This window comes from Podarcis liolepis (assembly GCF_965112155.1).
Source record: "Podarcis liolepis genome assembly, chromosome: 7".
Classification (NCBI taxonomy): Eukaryota; Metazoa; Chordata; class Lepidosauria; order Squamata; family Lacertidae; genus Podarcis; species Podarcis liolepis.
The window spans coordinates 72,593,644-72,615,258 of record NC_139561.1 but is presented as its reverse complement, the minus strand read 5'-3'; the positions used below and the strand labels follow the sequence as shown (position 1 = coordinate 72,615,258).

Genomic DNA, 21,615 nt, shown 5'->3' with positions numbered 1-21,615 from the left:
TAATGTAACTCTGGTAATCCTGAAGTATTTCTGCAAGTGCCCCACACGTGGCTCTTCTGAAGTACTGGAAATGCTGTCTTTTGTGCAGGCTATGTTGCAAGGGAAATGTTGTGGAAATGTGCCACGTGCCGCGGTGTGCACACATACACAAGTCTCTGCTATCTTGCCCTATCTATTGTACCTTGGGGCTTAATGGTAAATCTTTGCTGTTTCCCCTACGTGAATGTGGTGTCTCTTTGTTTTGGGCAAGCCCACCTGTTTTGTTTTGTTTTTAAAACTGTCACATTAGATATGAGTGTAGTCTCTGATAGCCTAGATGATAAGCACTTCCAAAAGTACATAAAGCTATGGCCATTTTTGTTCCAGACTTTGAAGACAGCAGAGGAAGACACACATTCTGCCCACTGGAGCATTTTGAAAAGACATCCATGGAAGAGGTACAAGATTTAACGGAACAGCCTGTGAGTATATAAGAGAAACTGCAATAGCTATAGACAAACCTATTTGTGTTTCACGTGAATGAGTGAGTCTTCTGAAGTGCGATACATTGATTGTGTGTCCTATTTGGCTTGCAGGAATAGAAAACAAAAGAAGTAGAGAATTTTATATCTGAACCCAGTGGTTAATAGGCAGTATATTTGTAGAGTTCATTGATATGTATACAGTTCATTGATAACATTTTAATGAATTTATTTTTGCCAGAAAAGAAATTTTAGAAGCAGTCATTTCAGCATTATTTTTTAATCTCAATTTTCTGTGATGCTGTGGGAAAACAAAGTTTTAAAATTCAACTGTATCTATCTTGAGTGCACATTTGCTGACGATTGGAAGCTGAAATTTGACTTGGGAACTTCTGGCATACAAATGCATGCAAAAAACGTTTGCCTCATAAATCTAAACAAGTATTCATCACAGTTATAGGTATACCTTCTGTTCCATAAATACTGCTTTGGGGCAATTCTTCATTCAAAAATAGCTCTTTTTGCATTTGTACACAACTGAATACAAGAGGCAGCTACCTAAAGCATATTGTGAAACTGTGGGCTCAATGCAGTGAACAACAACAACAACAACAACAACAACACAGGAATTTCAGATAGCTTCCCAATCTGACCTTCATCCCATCACTTCTTTATACTGTCTCCTGAAGGTCCATAATTTGAAACACAGATAAGAGAATGGAGGTATAGAAATATTAAAGGATGAGATTTCTGTGGCGAACACTCATATGCCGATGTCAACATGTGGCAATATTAGCAAGAGCCATAGGAGAAATTTTAATTCTTATGAAGGTGTATCATGTCAGATCTCTAAGACAACGAGGTTCCAAACAAGAGAGAGCTTTGTAAATTAAACTTGGGAACTGAAGATTATTGTAGGGACTGATCACCAAATTGTCATGTTTCCTTACACCATTTAATGTATTGACATTCTTCACTTTTTGGCAAACTTCTTCAGCCACCACTGAATCTCCTGTTTGCCACAAAATGTATGCGTTCCCCCCTTAAAAATATTGTTAGCTTTTCTACCACCACCTGAATAATAATAATAATAATAATAATAATAATAATAATAATAATAATAATATACCGCCCTTCATCCAAATATTGCAGGGTGATTCACAAGATAAACTTTCACTGAAAAAGTTCCAGCTTTCAGAATATTTGCAGTAGGGAGTTAGCAGATCATGGAAACTGTTGGGCTTTCAGTGGTTTCAAGACAAGAAACTGCCTTACACTAAGTCAGAACTTTGGTCCATATTGTCTACACTGATTGGCAGCAGTTTCAGGCAGGGGGCATGCCTGAAAACGTCCTAACTGGAGATTGAACCTAAGACCTTCTGCATACAAGATCCTCTCCTACTGAGCTGTGGCCCTTGCCCAAGTGAAGTTCATTTGAGGAAGGAACTTTTAATACTAAAATCAGCTTGTACAAGTGGCTAGCTCTGTTTTGGCTAAACAGTGGAAGAAAACAAAGTCTTCGCTTGCTCCTCTAGGCTGCGCTGTGCGCAACATTTATGTAAGTGCTCTACATTAAAGGTTAGATTGTATCCTCTTATTGACATAGTAACCCAGACTAGATAATTTAATGTCGCTTCCCAGTGTTTATTTCAGCACAGATGTCTATCGTTAAAACGTGCTAAGTGATCTTATTACAAGTGCTGTAGACGTGTGCCACATGCCAGGTTTGCAGGAAAATTAAAATTTCTTATCTGCGCTTGTTAGAGCTCAAGGCTTAATGGCAAAGCATTGGCAGATCTTTCCAGATGTGAGGCTGGTCTTTCATTTTCACTTCCCTAGAGAGAGGAGAAAGGTAGAAGCAGATGATTACAGGCTCACTTTGGAGGATTCCCCGGAGCATGGGCCCTAATGTGAAGTCTGAATTGGCAAGCTATAATTAATGGCATGGGGGGGACTGTTTTCAGATTGAGGGCCACATTCCCTTCTGGGGGCCACATGCCAGAGGCAAAAGCGGGTGGAGCAATGTAAATTTTACCTCAGACAATAGGCAAGTTTTAACACACCCTCACGCCTTTCTCTGTCCTTCATTGTGGCAAGCAAAAGGCCTGATCACAGTTTAAGACATATTACAGGCAGACAAAAACACTCAAGAAAGGTGTGAATCTACAAAATTCTAAGAAAACCAACAAGCGAAAAGGGCAGTAAGGGCACTAGAAGAGGGTAAAACTACCCATATATTTGTTAGGGTCCAGTGGCTCTGAACTTGGATGGGAGATCCCGCTTTTAACATATTCCTCACCATATTTACAAAATAGGAAAAACCAATTTATGAAAACGAGATATTTTGGGTAATAGCTCTAGGGTACTTTGGCTGCTATCTTAATCGTGGTTCCCCGTAATGTCTGAGCCAGACCTTTGTGACTCGTATGCTATTTTTCATATTTAGGCAAACATAAATATATTGATTTACTACCAGCAGCATGCAGCCCTTTCTTTGTAGTATTATTGTTGTATTTATGACATGGCTAACCTGATATCACTGAATATATTTCTCTTTGCAGATGAAAAAAGCCAAGATGCAGGAATCAGGCGAACAGCTGTTAAGGTGTGTAATTCTTGAATTTGTTTTTTAACTGCACTTGTCAGATTTCTGTGGGGGTTTTGTATATTTTGTTTAAAAGAGAGAGCTATTACTCTGTTTATATTTGTACTTCGTTTTAGTATCTGTTGGACATTACAAATCTTACTTGACTAATCTTTACAACAACCCTGCAAAGTAGGTCGCTGTTATTAACATTTCACAGATGGTGATCAGGAACTTAAAAAAAGAGCCATTTGTTTTCAAGGCTTTCATGAAGTAGGGACTGAAGCCAAATTCAGAGAGGGGGAGAGTCCCATTGAGTATAGTGCCCCAGTACAAGAAAAAGCCTAGTTGGTTATTATGAGAATGTGAATCTCTGAGCCTCAGGCTAGTGCACCCCACCCCCTTTCCTCTTTGCACGAAAGAGGAAGAGATTGCAAGGAAGTGCAGTTTTCTATTTTATTTGAGTATGGGAGGCTGGTTTGTAAAAATCAGAATATTGCACCATGGTTTGATCCTAGTTTGCACAAACCACAGTTTCCCATATTCTGAAATGGAAAGCTGTGGTTTGTTTCAAACTGTAGGAAGTATTCAGGCTCTGCCCACACAGGGGGAGGGAAGAGGGAGCCATGAACACTTTAGGCTTGCAATTGCTCCTTCTCATAACAATAAACAATGTTTTTCAGATAGCTTCTGTGTAACTGTTTGTAGGATGCCACTGCATGCAATATCCCACATGCTTTTTATGTGTAATGTTGCATTCTAGAAAATTATTGAAAGCATTACTTTACTTGCATCTAGGAATCTCCCAAATTCCATATTATACTTAGTGCAAATAACACTTCTAACAACACACAAGAACATAGAAAGTAGTCTTCTACCAGGGCAGAACATTGGTTCATCTAGCTTAGTATTGTTTACATTGCCTGGCAATGGCACCCCAGCACTTCAGGCATCAAAGCCAGGAGTTTCTGCATGCCAAGCAGTTGCTCTATTACTATGACCCTTCCTATCTCTAACTTGGAGTTTTTATAGTCATTTCAGGAGTATTAGCTAAGGGAAAACTTCATATGTGTACCCTCCCACTAGGAAAACATACTTGCTACAATTAAGCTTCATACACAATTTTCAGCTGTAGGCAAATGATTACTAGATCCCAGTTAAAGCACATGTTTTCATAGAATCATTGAGATAGAAGGGATCCCAAGGGTCATCTAGTCTAACCCATGCAATGCAGGAATCTCAGCTAAAGCATCCATGACAGATGGCCATCCAACCTCTGCTTAAAAACCTCCAAGGAAGGAGAGCCCACAACCTACCAAATATTCCAAAAATGTTTGTTTAGGAATAAAACCATTGCTGTACATTGTGCTAATAAAAAATTATCACCATCATGGTGATGTCTAAAGCACCTCATGTCTACTAAGCCCTGTAAACAGATTAAAAACAAGATCTAAAAGACACAACACAAAATGGATGGGTGGAGGGTTGCTGTGGGGACAGGAGAGGAAGAAGTTCCATTGCACACACACAACCACAGCATTAAACATAGCTCTCTGTCTTGAACTGGGATAAGGAATACAGTATTTAACTTCACAACGGTTTCACTTGTGAAAACTGGGAATGGAATGAAGAACATGGAGCCCTGCCCCCCAGAACATGCACCCTCAAGTCTTCCTAGATGGTATGAGATCCTCCTGCATGGTGTGGGATGGGCCATGTGGGACCATCAGAGGAGAAGTGTTACCCAAAATTAGGTGGAGGCACCTTGTGCAAGTGGAGCTCCATTTGTGCAGGGCACCACACTCAGTTTGCAATGATTCCTCCCTTCTGGTTTGTCTTCTTAACTGTGCTTAGAGAGCAAGCTATAGTTTGACCTGATGTTGAAATTGAGCCAGTGCTTCTGTGCTGCAGAGATAAGCAACAGCTTCTGCTTCTGTATTGATCCTTTCAGGCAAGTGAACAGCACAGACGATAGTGATCAGAAACCTGAATCCTCAAGCCTTGGTTCAAACCTGTCCATGTCCAATGAAAGTAAGTGGCTTCTTTATCTTTATAGTTGAGTAGAAGAACTGGGTAAGTTTGTGTGCCTGAATTGTACATACAAGTCCTTAGAATTCCCAGGTTTCTGAGGAGAATCTACACACACACACCAGAAAAATGCAAGGCTTCCTGAATCAACGAGCCATTAAGCTATTCCTTTGAACTTGCCTGTCAGTGAAACCAAATGGGGAAGAAAATGTACTACCTCTCTCTGTCATAGAAACATAGGGTGCTGCCTTCTATTGAGTCAGATCATTTGGCTCAATATTGTCTATGCTGACAATATACTGAATATTGTCTAGGTTCCTCCAAGATTTCAGGGACCTTCTGCAGGCAGAGCAGATGCTCTACCACTGAGCTACAGCCTTTTCCCTTTTCTCTGTTCTGTAACCACAAAGGAACCAGATGGAGATGGTATTAGCCCCATTGCCTCGTGCACTTGAGGGTGTAAAAGCATCTGGCTGAAGGTCCCCTAGGACTGTCAAAGGCTAAATTCAGGTATAACACTAATCATGGTTTATAAAGCCAAGGTTTGGCATAACGTTGGCACCCGCACCTTCTTTACAAACCATTGTTCGTGAGGGGCTGCTGAGCAAGGATATCAAGGGCCTGCTGCAACAGGAGAGAACTTAGGATGCTAATAATGAAAATGAAAGCCGTGAGCCACTAACACTGTTTTTTAAGAAGGGCTGTCCACCACAGTATTCTCACAAATCTCTCTGCTCCTTTAATTTGGCTGGGTCATTCTGGTGACAGTCAATCCATTGTCAGGTGAAGCATACCAAATCTGCCTTTTGCTCTCTCCTGCTGGTTCAGCCATAGCTGGCATTTGGTCCTAACCTGGGTATCTAACCAAGAGAGTACTGCTCATAGCTTAAAGGCAATGGTGGGAAGGGCTGTAGCTGAATGGTAGAGCACACGTTTTCAGGTTCAGTCCCTGGTTTCTCCAGGTTAGGGCTGAGAAAGAATCCTGCCTGAAACACTGCAGAGCTACAGTCAGTCAGTGGTGATAATATTGAGCTTGATGGGCTTTAGTCTGACTTTAGAACAAGGCAGCTTCCTATGGAACACAACTAATTATAGTAAACCCATCCAAACTTAGGTAACCTATAGGGAAGAATCTTGTCCTGGGCACACCACGCCCATAGCAGGTATAGTTGCAAACTGGTAGCTTGGGAAGAAGGTGCTGAGTTTCAGATACTATTGTTGAAGTGCTATGCGATCACACTAGCCAGATTGTTCTCTCCCTAACATAGGAAAAGAGCCATAGGACTCTAAGAATAAACACCATACACACCAAGAATTCTGGGAACTGTAGATTGTAGTGCTGAGAATTGCAGCTCTGTGCTGGATAAACCACAGTTCCCAGGATTCTTGGGGGGTGGGGGAGATATGTTTTAAATGTGTGGTGTATACTCAGCCCAAAGAAGGAAAAGGTTGTATGGTAGCATATTGAAGACTTCTAATTATACAAAGCAATTATAGAAGTAATTTCTAGGACTTACCCCCACTGCCTGCTGACTTGCCTGCTTATAGATAAGCACTGTGTAATATAGGAGGAGGGCATTCTCGGAGGAATATACAGTTACTTCTGTAAGCGCAGCATGCAGAACACGTGGAACTAACCATACAGCTGTCCTTGAATACCCTCCTCTGGCATAAAGCTTGGGAAAAGTAGCTCATTTTAGTGAGCTGCTACACACATTCTCACAGCTAGAATTAGCTCTTGCTGTGATTCCTTCTTTTCTATGTAATGCTTCTCTGGCTTAATAATTCTCCCATGTTTGCCTAGTTCAGAGAATCATTTAAACCAGGAGTGGAGACCCTTTGGCCATGTACCTGTTGCTCGACTACAAGCCCCATCATCTCTGACCATTAGCCATGCTGACTGGGTCTGAGGGGAGTTGAGTCCAACAGCATCTGGTGGACCCAGATGCCTTCTAAGCCATGTCTTGGATGATTGGGAATGAGTCACAGCAAGGCTCAAGGTCTAGCACTGCTCCCCTTGTCTCCTTATTCCCTCATGAGAGAGGAGGGTGAAAACTCCCACTTCCTAACTCCCACTTCCATGTATTATTTACACTGGAATGCATATGTCTTCTAAATACAACGGTGAACATTACAACTTTGTGATGCTTGCGCTGATATGTTCAAAATTATTATTCTCTTAAATAATTTACATGTACTTATCAATCTCTATATATTTTCCAGTTATGCCATGCACTGATTACATCTCAAGGTCATCAAATGAATATACCTCACAGATGTATTCTGCAAAGTAAGTTGAATAGTTTGGCTCAACTGATGGTTTCTTTCTCCATAGTGTTGAATAGGGTTCCACTTTCACAACAGATACTACTACCTCGGTCGATGAAGGGATGTGGGCCCCGTTTTTGTCTTAAGACACTTTACGTTGACAGCACAGCGTTCGCTCTCAGAGCTGTAGCAACTTTGCCCATAGCTAAAGAATACTTTAAATGGCAGGAGAGACCATGTCCTTGCAATGAAAAGGATTGTGTGCTCACATGGGGAATGGGGAGCAATCAGCCATGGGCATGACTTCTTGAAGGTCTGCCTTGCCTCCCCCCCCCCCTTGGAAGAGTTGACCTTAAAAAATGCACACCATACAGTCCTTCTTCCCCTGTCAGAAATACCTGTTAAATTGTGAGGGCAAATGCATTGCACCTAGAAATATATTTTCCTCCATTGCCTGTTGTGTACACCTTCTGTGCGACAGAAGTGCATGTAGCAATCTGGAGACCACATGCTCCTGTCTTTTAGAGGGTGTATACACCCCAGAAGCCTGAACGTGAGCAATGAGAGACCATGAATCTCATAAGACCCCCATGTCCAAGATGTCAGTCGCGATCGACTCAGGGACTGTAGACTGATTTTCGTTGATCGCAGGCTGAGAAAGGAAAGCCTTTCTCTGCAGCTGGACGCAGCAGCAGCAGCTGCTGCTGCCAGTCTCATGTAAGCCTGAGCTCCTCCTCCTCCAGCTGAGCCTCCTTCCAAAGCTGGTTTGCCTTCCTTCCTTGCTGCCCCCTCTGCATTGCCTGCGTGCTTGACAAACTGCAGGGGGTGAGGCGGGGAATGAAAAGCTCCTTGCCTGCTCGCCTGCTAGTTCAAAAGCAAAGAAATAAATAAGAAAGGAGCCCCCCCCTCCACAAACAGTGAGGGAGGCAAAGAACAAAACACATGGGGGAAAGCCCCCTTAGCGCTCCATGAGTTTGAGCAAGGGAAGGGCTTTAACACGCAACAGTAGGGGAAAGAGAGGTGGAGTGAGTGAGTGAGGATGCTGTGTATGTGTGCGTGTGCGCGCGTGCGTGCGTGCGTGCGAGAGAGAAGTCCTGTGCGCTCTGACTGTGAAATAAAGATCCGTTTGTTTGTTTAATGACTTCGGAGGGTGGTAGATCACTGCCAGTTTTTGATATTGAATTACATATCACAACCTCCTCAATGCTGCACGTGCCTGTCATAAGAGATGAGCGTTGTCTCCTGAGTTCCCTGGCTGTGACGAGGTTGCTTTGAAGCGAGGAGCAGTTTCCTCTCTCTCCCCAAAGGAGCAAGTGTGCAGCCTGTGGCAGCCTTGTGCTATCGGGAGGAAGCCAGAAAGGGGAGGCAATTCCATGTACTACCCCAGGCAGACTCTCTCTTTCTGCTGTAATACTGCCTATAGGGAGCATATGTTGAGGGACGGGTTGAGCTTGGGAGTGGGAAACTTCTTCACTCCCTCCCTTACCCAACCCTGTTGTCTAGTTACTTATCAACATTCCTTAATGGCAATATTTTTCTTTTCCTTAACCAGGCCATATGCACATATTCTTTCTGTACCTGTATCCGAAACGATGGCCTCTTATTCTGGTCAGACTCAGTACCAAGCACTGCAGCAGTCGCAGACATACGCTGTTTATCCTCAGACAACCCAAGCCTACGGACTACCTCCTTTTGGTAAGCCAGAGCTCTTACAGTAAAAGGCGTTTTGTGAAACTCTGTATGTAAATTACTATTTTCCTTCATAAGAACCTAAGAAGAGCCCTGCTGTGGATCAGGCCCATCTAGTCCAGCCTTCTCCTTCTCACAATGTCCAACGAGATACCAGGGGAACCGACAAGCAGCTCTTCTTACATATATAATGCAAGAAGCCACACACGTTTCTGGAATGAGACACATGAGTCTTACATAAGAAACTGTACTTGCTTCATTGCCTGAATTATTGAATGTGAAAGCATCATGCATTTTCTAAAGTTATTTGGCATTCTTAATTTTGGGTGTGGGTGTGTTAACCCTAGCGTACTAACTTTTTATCATAATGGTTTACCAAGCTGCTCGCAGAGAGTTTTTTAGTAATTTGATGGCAATTTTTAAAATTTCTTTGGTGAAATTCACCTAGGCACTATCTGTCCTGTTACTGTTGTGATAGTACCACCCAACCTGCTGTCCAGCAGCCTTCTTTACCAAACTGATGTAGGAGGTCTTTGGCATGGTTTTGGAGAACCCTGGGAATATTGTCCTGGGTGACTTCAACATCCATACTGAAGCTGCTCTCAGTGGTCTGACTCAAGACTTCATGACCTCAATGTCAACCACGGAGCTGTCTCAAGATGTCTTCGACCTGGTACATAGTGAAGGGTACACCCTCAGTTTGGGTTTTGCCCTTGGTGGCAGGTTTGGTGGCCTGGAAATAAGGTGGGTGGGCAGTTCTGTGACACTTAGTTTGGGCTAATGGTACCAGGTTCCCCCCACAGGAGTGGAGAACCAATTAAGATGGTCCAACCCCAGATACTTGATGGATTCTGATGGAATTCTTGATACTCCATTGTCAATGCTGGTGATCCTTCCCAGACTCTCACTTTGCAGTGGAATGGCAAGATGTGGAAGGGCATTGATATAATTGCTCCTGAGTGCAGTCTCTGGTACTACAGAATGTGTTTGGCCTCCTGGTATACTGGAGAGCTGCTTGTTAAGAAACAAGCCAGATGACATCTGGAGTGTGGGTTGTGGTGAAAGCAGCAAAGATGCAACAGCGTACTTTGCTGCCTTCATCTTATCCTCAAGTAAGCATTCAGTGGAACTCTTCAAGGTGGTCCATTGGCTGTTGATATTTCTAACTTTAGGCAGAGCCCAGAGCCCTTGGGAAACCCACTGTGATGAGCACTTTGAGGTCAAAGTCATGCACCTCCATAGTTAGTTTGATGCCATGGTTGTCACAGCTCCAAGTCAGGTTTCTAAAGTTCCATCAAGCCTTGTTTTGCGGGATCATTTTCAGTTTTTGCAGCCCAGTGACATGCAAGTTTATGCCCAGCCACATTGTCCCTCAAACCTTCATGGCTGATTAAAGCTAGCCAGTGTGAAAGGGCATAACTGGATGGGTCCAGGGTGTGGTGAATTGATCTTTGCATAAAGAGGTGGTGCCTGCCGCCTTGAAGGAGGAAGTGGCGCAGCCTCTCTTGAAAAAAACAACCGATTATTTAACAACTCCTACCGCTTAGTCTCAAATACCCTGTTTTGGGGCACAGTACTCAAGAAAGTAAGGCAGATATGGCTTATCAACCTAGGAAGGTAGCCCATCTAGGAGAAGGGAAACTTTGATTCTAAACCTCTGCTGCCTTGCGGGATATATTCAAGAGAAGAAAAGGCCAAGGAGTAAACCCTGTGCAAATCCAGAGTAGAGTCCCTAAGGCAGCTGGAAGTCTCCTTGTATGCCTTCTTCTGGCAACTCCTGCAGCCAAGCTGCTTTCCTTGGGACCACCTCAGTGAGGCCAAGACAGGGTCTTGTCGTCTGGACAGCCCAGGACCTCCATACACACTGCTCAGGCTTGCAACCCGGGGAGGTCACTTTGGTAGTAACACAGCAGTTTGACCTCACCCTCAGAGGCACACTCTGAGACAGAAAGACATGGCATTCTTGGAGGTTATGAATTATGTAAACCCCTTCCAGTCTGGGTTCAGATCTGGCTTTAGGAGTGAATCAGGATGGATGACCTTTATCAGAAAAAGGATGAGAAGGGTCCCTGCTCTTTCTGCCCAATCTCTCATCAGCTTTTGGGTATTGGGGCCCTGTTCTGCAGTTCTAACCTTATTTCCAGAAGTCAGTATTGGATGAGTGTTTCTTGGGCCCCTGGCCCTTGAGCTATGGGATGTTGCGGGGCATTATGGCATTTCCGGTGCTATTTTAAATATCTATTAAAATGTTGGGAGCGATTATTAGGAGTGAGGTGTCATCAGTATGCTGATGGTAGCCAACTCTATTTCTCTGTAACATCAGGAGTGGTTATGAAAGCCATGGACCAGTGTCTGGATGCAGTGTTGGGCTTGATCAGGACTAATAAGCTCAGCTTGAATCCTGGCAGGGTGGAAGCTCTGTGAGGGAGCAGTTCCTGGGTCCAGGAAGTTAGTCAGTTGTTTGCCCCGGATGAGGTTGCACTCTCCTTCAAGGGCAGGTACATAGTCTGGGGGTACATTTAGATCAAGCTCTGTCACTGGAGGTGCAGGTGTCTCTGGTAGTTAGGAGTGCCTTTTACCAGCTTCGTAAATTAGGCCTTAGAAATTCTCGCAGATTCCCTGGGATGTTGGTCATTGTTATCGGACTTATTGTCATGTGATCATGGCCAGGATCCAGGATCTCTCCAGAGAAAGATCTTTCCCATTAACTGCTACTTGATCTGTTTAATGCCAGGGATTACACCTGGGATCTTCTCTCTGAAGAGTTACCTCGAATCTGGGTCATTTTAAACGTAGTTGACAATAGATAAAAGATTACAGATGAGCACAGTAGCAGAGAGTCGGGTGTAGCTGCTCTTGTACATGACAAGAGGATAGTTTGAGCAAAATAAATACCTTTTTTTCAAATTGATTTCATCAAGTGTGTGTGCTGTTCTCTTGTGCTTATCTCTCATGTATATTCTTGGTAATTGATCTTAAATGCATCATGCAGTAATTATCATTGAATGTGTCAGTGAAATATTCCTGTGGATAGTGTGCCACGGAAACAGTTCAGAACGGAAACAAATGCTGGTAACATTATCCTCCACACAACCAGCTCCCTGTAGTGCTGTGCAGGAATCAAAAGGGTGACAATCAGCTCCTTAGCATCAGTCTAGTAAGAGTTTCATTAGAAATGCCAGCACATCCCCCCCCCCCCGCAAAGGCTTGGAAATTAACCTTACCACACCTCTTTTCCCTCTTTTAATTTTGGCTAGCTTTTCTCCCCGTCTTCTTCCTCTTTGCTGTTTTCTCTAGGCTTGTGCCTCAAAAATTGCACATTAACCACCTTCCATATTTAGGTGATGGGTTTTGTCACTTGTACTCTGAGGCAAAAAGGATCTCGGTGGGAAGCCTGGCTTGACCACCACCAATTTTGTTTGTAACTGGTGCAATTTATCTGATTCAGGTGCACTGTGGCCAGGTATGAAACCTGAGAGTGGTTTAATTCAGACTCCATCTCCAAGTCAGCACAGTGTTCTTACCTGCACTACAGGGTTAACCACAAGCCAATCCAGCCCAGCACATTATTCTTATCCTATTCAAGGTAAAGGTCAGCATGGTTTTTTATCTACGTACCTCTTCCCTGTAACCCGGTCTAGAAACCGCGAAGAGGCCAGCACGTTTTTGTCTTTGTTTTGTGCATGCTTCTCTGTGCTTTGTGAGTCATGGTTCCCTCCCTCCCACCCACCTTGCCGTTAGCCTTCCTTTTTCACTGATTTGCCGAGATCCGCTGTCTGTAACAGGAGAATTTTACTGTGTCGTGCTTCTGAAACTCTCGCAGAGGCAGGAGGGTGACTATTCGGGAAAGGGAGGAATGGGATACAGAAATCAAATGCATGCCACTGTTCAGCATGTCTGTGTTCGTTTCCCAATATCACTGGGCTTAAGCTATCAGAATGCATAGGAGCCTAGTTGTTAAGAGCTAGCAACTATTACTTTCTTTATTTTAAAGGTTTGTACCCCACCTGTTGATCAAATGGTCTCTGTGGCAGATTGCAACAATTAAGAAAGGAAATAGCTCTTCAACAGCTCTTGTTCTCCTAGCTAGTGACAGAGATCAATGTGTCCTTTCTCCCCACACTGCTGCAGTCCTGGTCACCTGGCAGTTAGAGTACTTTCTGACAGGGGAGAATCTCCTACAAGCTGCTTATTTTTCGGCCAATGGCTGCATATACACTTCAGTTCCCTCCTTCATGGCCTGATTTGCAGTAACCATAGTATCTTGTTGCCTCTGAATTAAAACAGACTGTAGCTACTGCTGCAAACCATGGTTCACCTCTCAACTAGAACTGGAAACTCTGTTCCAACCATGGTTTGCAGGCCATCTGTTTTATGTTGGCATTTAGCTTATCCAGTTTGGATGTAACAACAAATTCTGGAGGGAGGAAGAAGAAGAAGAGAGAGTATCTGGGCCCAAAGCCCATTCATGCTGTATCTGGCTGACTCAAGTTAAGCCACTTGCTGCCTTCCTCAGATTGTGGTGGGAATATATGGTTAACGCTCATTTCACTTACAGATGATTAGCTCCCCATATTGTTAGAGCTGCTATACGCAACTGTTTGAACTGTTACACATGCAGCAAGTGACCTGTTTCCATCCATATTTGCATGTGATGGTTTATGCTCCACCCCAATACTGACCTTGTTCGCATGTCACAGTATTCCGTATTACCATGAACTCATCAATTTGGGTTTGCTTTGCTCCTCCCTGAAAAGGTTTGGGGGAAACAAACAATGATCCCTGGCTTAGTATTATGTTCAGACTGGGAATCATGGTTTGTTGCACTCCAAACAGTTCAATTAGAACATAAATTGGCCACCTCCTTCCTCTTCAGCTGGAAGAGGGCTGCTGGTCTCAAGCTACTAAAGTGAAGAGCCAATGAACAGGTTTAGTTACATCTCTATTCTTTTAAGAATAGGGTATTTCCCACACACACAGTGTGGGGGCCCTGATCCAGATCAGCATCCTAGCATGGAGTGGGAGAGGAATTTATTTTTTTAACTCTTTGCCTTTATATAGTCCTGATCTGGATTTGGAGGGGTGGGGGTGGGGGGAGCAGGTCCCACACCTGCAGTTTGTATAAGAAAAAGTGCTCCCATTTTAGTAAATGGGAGTTTTTCTTTCCACTGCAAATGGCAGGCACAGGGCTCCCCCATAACCGTTTGGACTGGGCCCCTCACACTGGCCATTTGTGCAAAAAGCCTGCATTTAAACTAATGTAAAATGTAGTTTGACCCTAACCAGGTTTTATATAAATGAACAGAATCATACTGCCTGTCTACATTTGATTTTGAAGTAACGCTTAGTTTTGTAGCACATTCAAGTAAGTATAATAACCTCTGTTTTGTATCGAAATCATCTAGTATTCACCCAGCTGGCCTTGTGTGAATCCTCATATTTCACAGGGTTTTTCTTGGGTTCATTAAAAAAACCCCAGCAGTGAAGAGTGTGATCTTAATGTTCTGGTTACCAGTATGCAGCTGCCTCCAAAACAAGAAACCAAACCTCGACTCTGGCACATTGTGTGTACTCTGGGTGCATGAATTTCAAAAACTCACTTTTGGTATCACTGAGCAGACCTTGGAAGAAATGCAGACCTAACCGCTTGCCCATAAGATGGAAATGCAGGCTGCTGGGATAGATTGGGTGTTTTTCATCCAGATCTTATGTCCTAGTGACGCACAGCGGGCTTATTGATCAAAAACAAGCTGTGAACAATGTCACATAAGCAAGATGAGGAGAGCCACAGCCAAGCAGCTGGTAGATCTGGACTGAAAACAACAGCATGCTATCACCCCTAAGTGCACCTTTCTTTTTCTTTTCTCTTTGTCAGTTGCATTAAGAATTGTAAGCCGCACTACAGCACCACTGGAAAAAACTAGCTTTGAGAGCTTTCTGCTTATCACACAAACAGTCTACTATAAAACAAGAGGCACACAAGCTGGAAGGAGCTCCCAGAAGGATTTCAGATGCTAATGTAGCTGATTTCCTAGAATTAAGTAACTTTCTATTGCCTTTGATGAAGTAGGTCATTCACTCTGGGGGATTAAATTGTTTGCTTCAACTCCATTAAGAGCATCTCTATATGGCTGCTGCTCAGCTGTGGCATGTGACAGAGCCCCCTCTCACATTCAGCTCATGGCCAGTTTGTTTAATATGGAAATTCTCCTGCAAAGGGACAATTATTCAGCCCAGCACCCAGGCTTAAATACGGCATAGAGTGAGGCATGCTTAAACCCCTTGATTTCAGCTGGCTTCACCATGCCTAATGATATGTTGGCCCTAGTTTTTAAGAGGATCAACAATTTCTTTCTTTCTTTCTTTCTTTCTTTCTTTCTTTCTTTCTTTCTTTCTTTCTTTCTAGCCAGGAAGCTGCTCTATGGTACTTCTTTCCACTCCCCGCCCCTTTCCTTTTTTCTTTTCCAGCTCACACAACATTCTGTGACTATTGAGTATTCTCAGTCCTCCTCGGGCTGTTTCTGGTTTTGCTTCTTTTTATAAAGACTTGTGTTTCTGTAAACCTCTGAGTTCCCTGGAGCACACTGATATCACTTGCATGTTCTTCAGTAGCCTTATTTTGGCTCCAATCCTATTGGCAATCACCATAGTTCTCTATAGTGATGAAGATGATGATTGATTAGCTTGGATCCAGACGGTGTTATTCACACTTGGGACCACTTGAAACCAATATGTTGGTTAATTTTTCACACTGGTTTTCCTGAAAGGTAAATGCAGATAACTTAGTCTGTTGTTAGTAATATTGTGCAGTTGAAGTTACAGTTTCCTGACTTTTATGTATGGAAGGAACAATCTTTTTCATGTAGATTTTTTTAAAAAAATAAAAAAACTACTACTATCTGGCAGAACCTAAAAGCATTGCTTCCAGAACTGAGGACACTTGCATCCTGTTTAGGAAAAGGATGTCTGTGGGGCAGCATTGTTGCTCAGTCTTTGCAAACTCCACCTTTGATTAAGGAAAGCACAGTTGATGCTAAGAATGCCAGCACTGCAGTTTCCCTGCTCCAATGCCCTTTGGCTTTGCTGCTTGCACTTCTAACAGATTGACACATAGCCATCTGTTTGAATTTTACAGCTTCAAGTACCAACGCCAACTCAGTTTCCACCACCTCACCTGCTGTCAATATTTCAGCATCAGCAGTAGCCAGCATCTCTCAACAGGTATGGTTTCCTCCCATAGAAACAAGCCTGCATCAAACTTAATTTTACTCCATGCTTTTTGTTTTTGAATGGTAGAAAGCTTTTTATTATTTTTCAGACTGTATGCTTGAATGCTAAGAGTGCAATAGTAAGACATGTTTACTTGGAATAAGACTTACTTTGTTTTGTTGTCCCTTTCCCTCTTATTTTTGAATAGGAGTATCCTACGTATACAATTCTTGGCCAAAGTCAATACCAGCCATATTACTCAAGTTCAAGCTTTGGAGTTGTAGCACCAGCAGACAGCAGCACAGAGAGTCCCACCTTAGCAACAACCACGTATCCTTCTGAAAAACCAAATGCCATGGTGCCTACTCAGACGGCGCAGAGACATTCCTCTGGTAATATGATGGGAAAAGGATGCCGATGTCAGAATGCCCCTATATGCTCATGCTGCTTGTATGGGAATGCTTGTGTGTGTACATATTGGGGTGAAGGGGTGGGGGACTCACCTATACAATAAGCTGTGTCTTACTGCACCTTGGTCTGGTTAATGCACTTTGTTTTTATCCCTGGGGAATTATTTTTTGCTATTCTACTGATTGCCTTCTGCCCCAACCCTCAGTCCCAAAAGGTCTCAACTTCCACTTTATTTTTTAATTATTTGCAGATCACACCTTTTCCCCAAGGTATACAAGGTGGCATACATGTTCTTCATACAATTATAGAATTGTAGAGGTGGAAAGGACCCCAAGGGTCATCTAGTCCAACCCCCTGCAGTGCATCTAGTCCATGGAAAGCCAAGCATCCATGGAAAACACATAAGGGCAAATCATTATTCTGCTTGCGGAACCCAGGAGCCGGTAATTCAAAGGCATGCAGCCTCTGATTCTTGGGGTAGCATATAGACACCATGACTTATAGGCATTGGTCACCTCCTCCTCCACAAATTCATCTAGTCCCCTTTAAAGCCATCCAAGTGAGTGGCCGTCTGCACATCTTCCATCAAGTAGCCAATGAATTGCCATCCAGTTGTGTCAGAGACACACAGAATTGCTCCCTAATTAAGGGGGACCCAGAGTATGAATTAAGTCTTATGCTAAAGGCCTACACAGATTGAAACCCAGATACTTGAAGGAATACCTATCTCACCTCAACCTGCCTGAACACTTAGGCCACCTTCAAAGTGTTGGAAAACGCCCTGGGGTGCCCCTGCAGCCCCCGAACTCTGAGCTTCCTCCGGTATGCGCAGCTCTGGAAAATGCATTTCCCTTCATACACCAGTGCACTTCAGCAACATATATTAAATGATACATGCACACTAATCTTCTAGCATAACACAGCAAGAAGCGTGAGACATCGTAGAGCTAATCTACATATTTATTTACACACTATGTACAGACAAAGGATTCATGGCATCTTCTCTCTCCAGCTCCGAAAGAAGAACAGACAGAAGTAAAAGCAAAAGTACAGTACATAGTACATACAGTGGAAGAGATAAGACTGTCTTCCATTCCCACACTCTTCCCAGACAGGCATGTGATTTACACCAATCTCTTCTGCAGCATCGGAGGCGTGAAATACTAACACAAAGACCATCTTCTAGCTGGTTTCTCCACCATTTGAAATGTGGCGGGTGGGGAGAGATTCACATTTGGGATACTGGTCTGGTGCCTACTGTGATTTTTTAAAACTCATTTATGTTTCGTATCACCTGCAAATGTTTCTCACTCCCAGGTGTGTGATACTGCTGCCTCCTTTGTCGTTTTGGGTGCCATGTTTATTACTCTGCATTTTGTTCTATTCTTTGTGTTATACCAGCTGCTGTAGAAATGCAACGTATTGAGGGTTGGTATATTGAGGCATAAAATAACGAGTCTGTGCTGTCCCTTTTTTCCAGGAGACCCATCTACAAGTCCATCGTTGCTGAGAGCGACAGCTAGTAAAGATGTAGAGGACCAGTCCAGGAAAAGCGTGACTGGGAAAAACAGGGGGAAGAGGAAAGCAGACGCTTCTTCACCACAGGACAATGAGCTTGAAGTTAGTCTCCAGCTATTATCACACATCTCTCTCTAGCTCTCTCCCTCCCCTCTCTCCAAAGCTTTAACACTGTGTTTGGTATTGTAGATCAGATCAAACTTCTGTGTTTCTAGTCCATAGACTATTGCAAAGCAAAGTTTAACAATATAAAAGTAAGACAGGATAGGTTAGTTGGACAAAACTAAACTGCAACATAAACAAACTTAGAATGCTGAAATTCCTTGGCAAATCACACCTTGCCCCTTTAAAAAGAAGTGATTCTTACTCTAACAAATACTGAAATGGCTAAAATGAAATAAAATAGAAGTTGTACAAATGTAAATGGAAGTATGTAAAACTGAATTACTGCCAATACAAAATGTGTGGTTTTATCTTGTCTGCTTAGTAAGTAACTTATAGACTCATCCCACTTCAAAATGGTAGCAGGGAAGTAGGAGTCAACAGACACTCAAGGAATAGTTCGGAGAAAAGGCTTTTATTTCTACCATCCATGAACTGGTAGAAGGAGCAAGTGTGAGAAGTCACAAAAAGCATGCACGAGTTCACAATCATGTGCACAAGCATATATACCCCTTTCCAATTCCCTCCTCCTTTCTCTTCCTTCCAGAGTCCTGCCCCATGAGTTCCTCTGAGCATGAACAGAAAGCTGTATTGGGACTATTGGACTCTTGGCGCCCTTCCCAGGAAAGGGGGGGGGGAGTTTCAGAGTGTTCAGATATGTTTCAATCTCTTGTTCTGGCATGGTTCCCGGACAGAAAGCAAGTTGCAATGTGGTTCTTTAGCAAGGCCAGAAGGCATGATAAAGGCCTGAGAAACAATGGACTGTTCTCTACCTTTGTTACAGCAGAGTGGAATGTTTCTGATGCTTAGCTGCTGAGAAAATGATTTTGAAAAGCTTTGAGCCTGCTTTGGTGGGGGGTGACTTCGGGCCTAGGTGAGGTCACCTGTCCTCACCTTCCTTCACTAGAAGGACTTGGAAGTCATCTGTGGTGATGAAAGAAACCTCCCAGTAAAGGTACCCTGCTGACCAAGCACAGGCAGAGGGCAGGCATCTACTTTTTAGCCAATTGAAAAGTGGCATTCTGCCTGCCAATCAGAGGAGCTGATGTTGCCCACACATTACCTTCTGGAACTGAAAAGAGCTTTGTAACTTGGTCACACCCCAGCTCACAGTGGTTTACTATGGTAGGCCTCAGCCTCTGACTTCAAGCCCCAGACTCTTTGACAGTGTCTCTTAATAAACATATTTCTACATTCATGATGCAGTGTCATCAATTATCATTCCTGCACAGAAGACGCAAAACCCTCCTAGGGACATAAGAAAAGCCCTGCTGATTCGGATCAAAGGCCTGTCTAGTTCCGAATACTGTTTTCTCAAAAGCCAACCATTTGCCCCCAAGCAGGACGTGAGCACAATAGCCCTCTCCAACAAGTCTTCCCCAGCTACTGGTATTCAGAGCCATGCTATCTCCGAAACTGGATATAATACATAGCCATCACGACTAGTAGCCTTATTCTTCCTGACTTTGTCCAATCCCATTTTAAAGGTGTCCAAGGTGGTAGCAAATATTTGACCTTGTGGCAAGTAAGTCCATAGTGTATGTGTTGTGTGAAGGACTTCCTTTTGACTCTGATGAATCTCCTATTGTAGAGCCTCTTTGGGTGATCATCCCTTGGCTACATTTAATATTTTTTCAAAAGCAGACTTAATCTATGGTGTCCTCTTTAAGCTTCCAAAATGGAGGTGGGGGAACTTTCTAGGCAGTTGAACAAAAGCAAGCTGACCTCTGCTGTTTGTCCTTTCTTCTTCAGCGAGTGTTCCTATGGGACTTGGATGAGACCATCATAATATTTCATTCTCTTCTAACAGGATCATATGCCCAGAAATACGGGAAGGTAACTAGTGTTTTTGCTTTTACTGCAAAACTTCTGAATTGTTTGATCTTTGCTCTGAGCTAATAAATACTAATTGCAAATCTAGTAAGTGTGCACTCTAGTAGCAGTGAATCAGGGATAGTGCTCAGAAGGAAATATGAGAAACTTTTTATCTGGCCCTGTTACAGAGATGGGATGTCCTTAGATCCACACTCTCATTCTCTCTCCTTTTTGGTTTGCTTCAGACCTAGCCTTACTCCTAGGTAAGCCTATGGCCGCAGTCCCATAGACCTGGGAGTAAGTCCCATTGAACTTGCTGGGATTTACTTCTGACATGCATAGGAGTTCACTGTAGGGTATCTTTCATTGAGTGACAGCTCTGCATAAAAGGTGTGACTGGAAAGTTTGTGAATGGTCACAGAAATCAGACAGTGAAAAATATTCGAACATACATACCTTACAGGCCTTCAAAGTAGGCCCCCTCTGATGCAATGCACCGTTGACAATGTTTGTAGAACTGTTGGAAACATCTGGAGAAGTCCTCTTTTCGTACTGCTTTCAGTTCCCTTGTCACAGCAGCTTGGGTGTGTGAAATGTTGGAAAATCTGCACCATTTCAGTGCAGATTTCAGTTTTGGGAAAAGAAATAAATCCGGTGGGGCCAGATCGAGAGAATATTGAGGGTGGGACAACTCAGTAACCTCAGTAACGATTTCATGCTGAATATGCAGTTCTTCTGCCATCATTCGGATGGACAAACACTGATCCCGCATCAATAACTCACGAACTCCGTTGACATTTGCCGCTGTTCTGCTAGTTGATGGTCTGCCAGACTGAGGGTCATCTTCAATGGCTTGCCACCCTTCATGAAAACACTTAAACCACTCATACACTGTCTTTTGAGTTATAGCTTCATCTCTGTACACAATTGTGAGCATTTTGTGGGTTTCCGATGCCGATTGTATGTTCAAATATTTCTCGCTTTCCAATTTCTGTGACCATTCACCGAGCTTTCCAGTCACACCTTGTAGAATGAGCTTCATGTTCTAAAATAACTCATTTTACTTCAATGCAGTTTAATACTGGCCTCTTCCTCTTTTCCATTCTATTTTCCATTCTATCTTCTAGGATCCAACTCTAGTGATTAGCTCTGGTTTGACCATGGAAGAAATGATTTTTGAAGTTGCTGACACACACTTATTTTTCAATGACTTAGAGGTATGTGTTCTCTTCCAAACTCCAGTTTTAATGCATGAACTTTCCAAAGGTTACTGGACTACACTTCCTATCATGCCCTGCTGCTAGCTATTCTGGCTAAGGCCGCTTGGAGTTGAAGGTCTAGCAGCATTAGGAGAGTGGCAAGTTCCCTACTCACAGGGCAGACCATAATTGGGCTGGATGGACACATAGTCTGTCTTAGAATCACAGAATTGTAGAGTTGGAAGGGAACCCAAGGGCCATCTAGTCCAAC

The 21,615-nt window shown here is 43.3% G+C and overlaps 1 protein-coding gene across 9 annotated transcripts in view; it reads left to right on the top strand.

Annotated features, from left to right (window-relative positions):
- Positions 1–21,615, top strand: part of EYA3 (EYA transcriptional coactivator and phosphatase 3) — a 51,431-nt gene that overhangs the window by 20,088 nt on the left and 9,728 nt on the right. For 5 of the 9 annotated variants that reach the window (XR_014528315.1, XM_083512314.1, XM_083512315.1 and 2 more), the window contains 11 exons: positions 367–461; positions 3,023–3,066; positions 4,997–5,076; positions 7,297–7,363; positions 8,894–9,036; positions 12,479–12,616; positions 16,166–16,251; positions 16,448–16,631; positions 18,131–18,270; positions 20,083–20,166; positions 21,273–21,362. Coding sequence is in view for 8 of the 9 variants with exons in the window: in XM_083512314.1 (XP_083368440.1) it covers positions 429–461; positions 3,023–3,066; positions 4,997–5,076; positions 7,297–7,363; positions 8,894–9,036; positions 12,479–12,616; positions 16,166–16,251; positions 16,448–16,631; positions 18,131–18,270; positions 20,083–20,166; positions 21,273–21,362 (1,089 nt within the window). In the remaining variant the exon portion in view is untranslated. The remainder of the gene's footprint in view (positions 1–366; positions 462–3,022; positions 3,067–4,996; positions 5,077–7,296; positions 7,364–8,893; positions 9,037–12,478; positions 12,617–16,165; positions 16,252–16,447; positions 16,632–18,130; positions 18,271–20,082; positions 20,167–21,272; positions 21,363–21,615) is intronic. The other 4 variants (XM_083512318.1, XM_083512319.1, XM_083512320.1 and 1 more) reach the window with 1 other exon arrangement.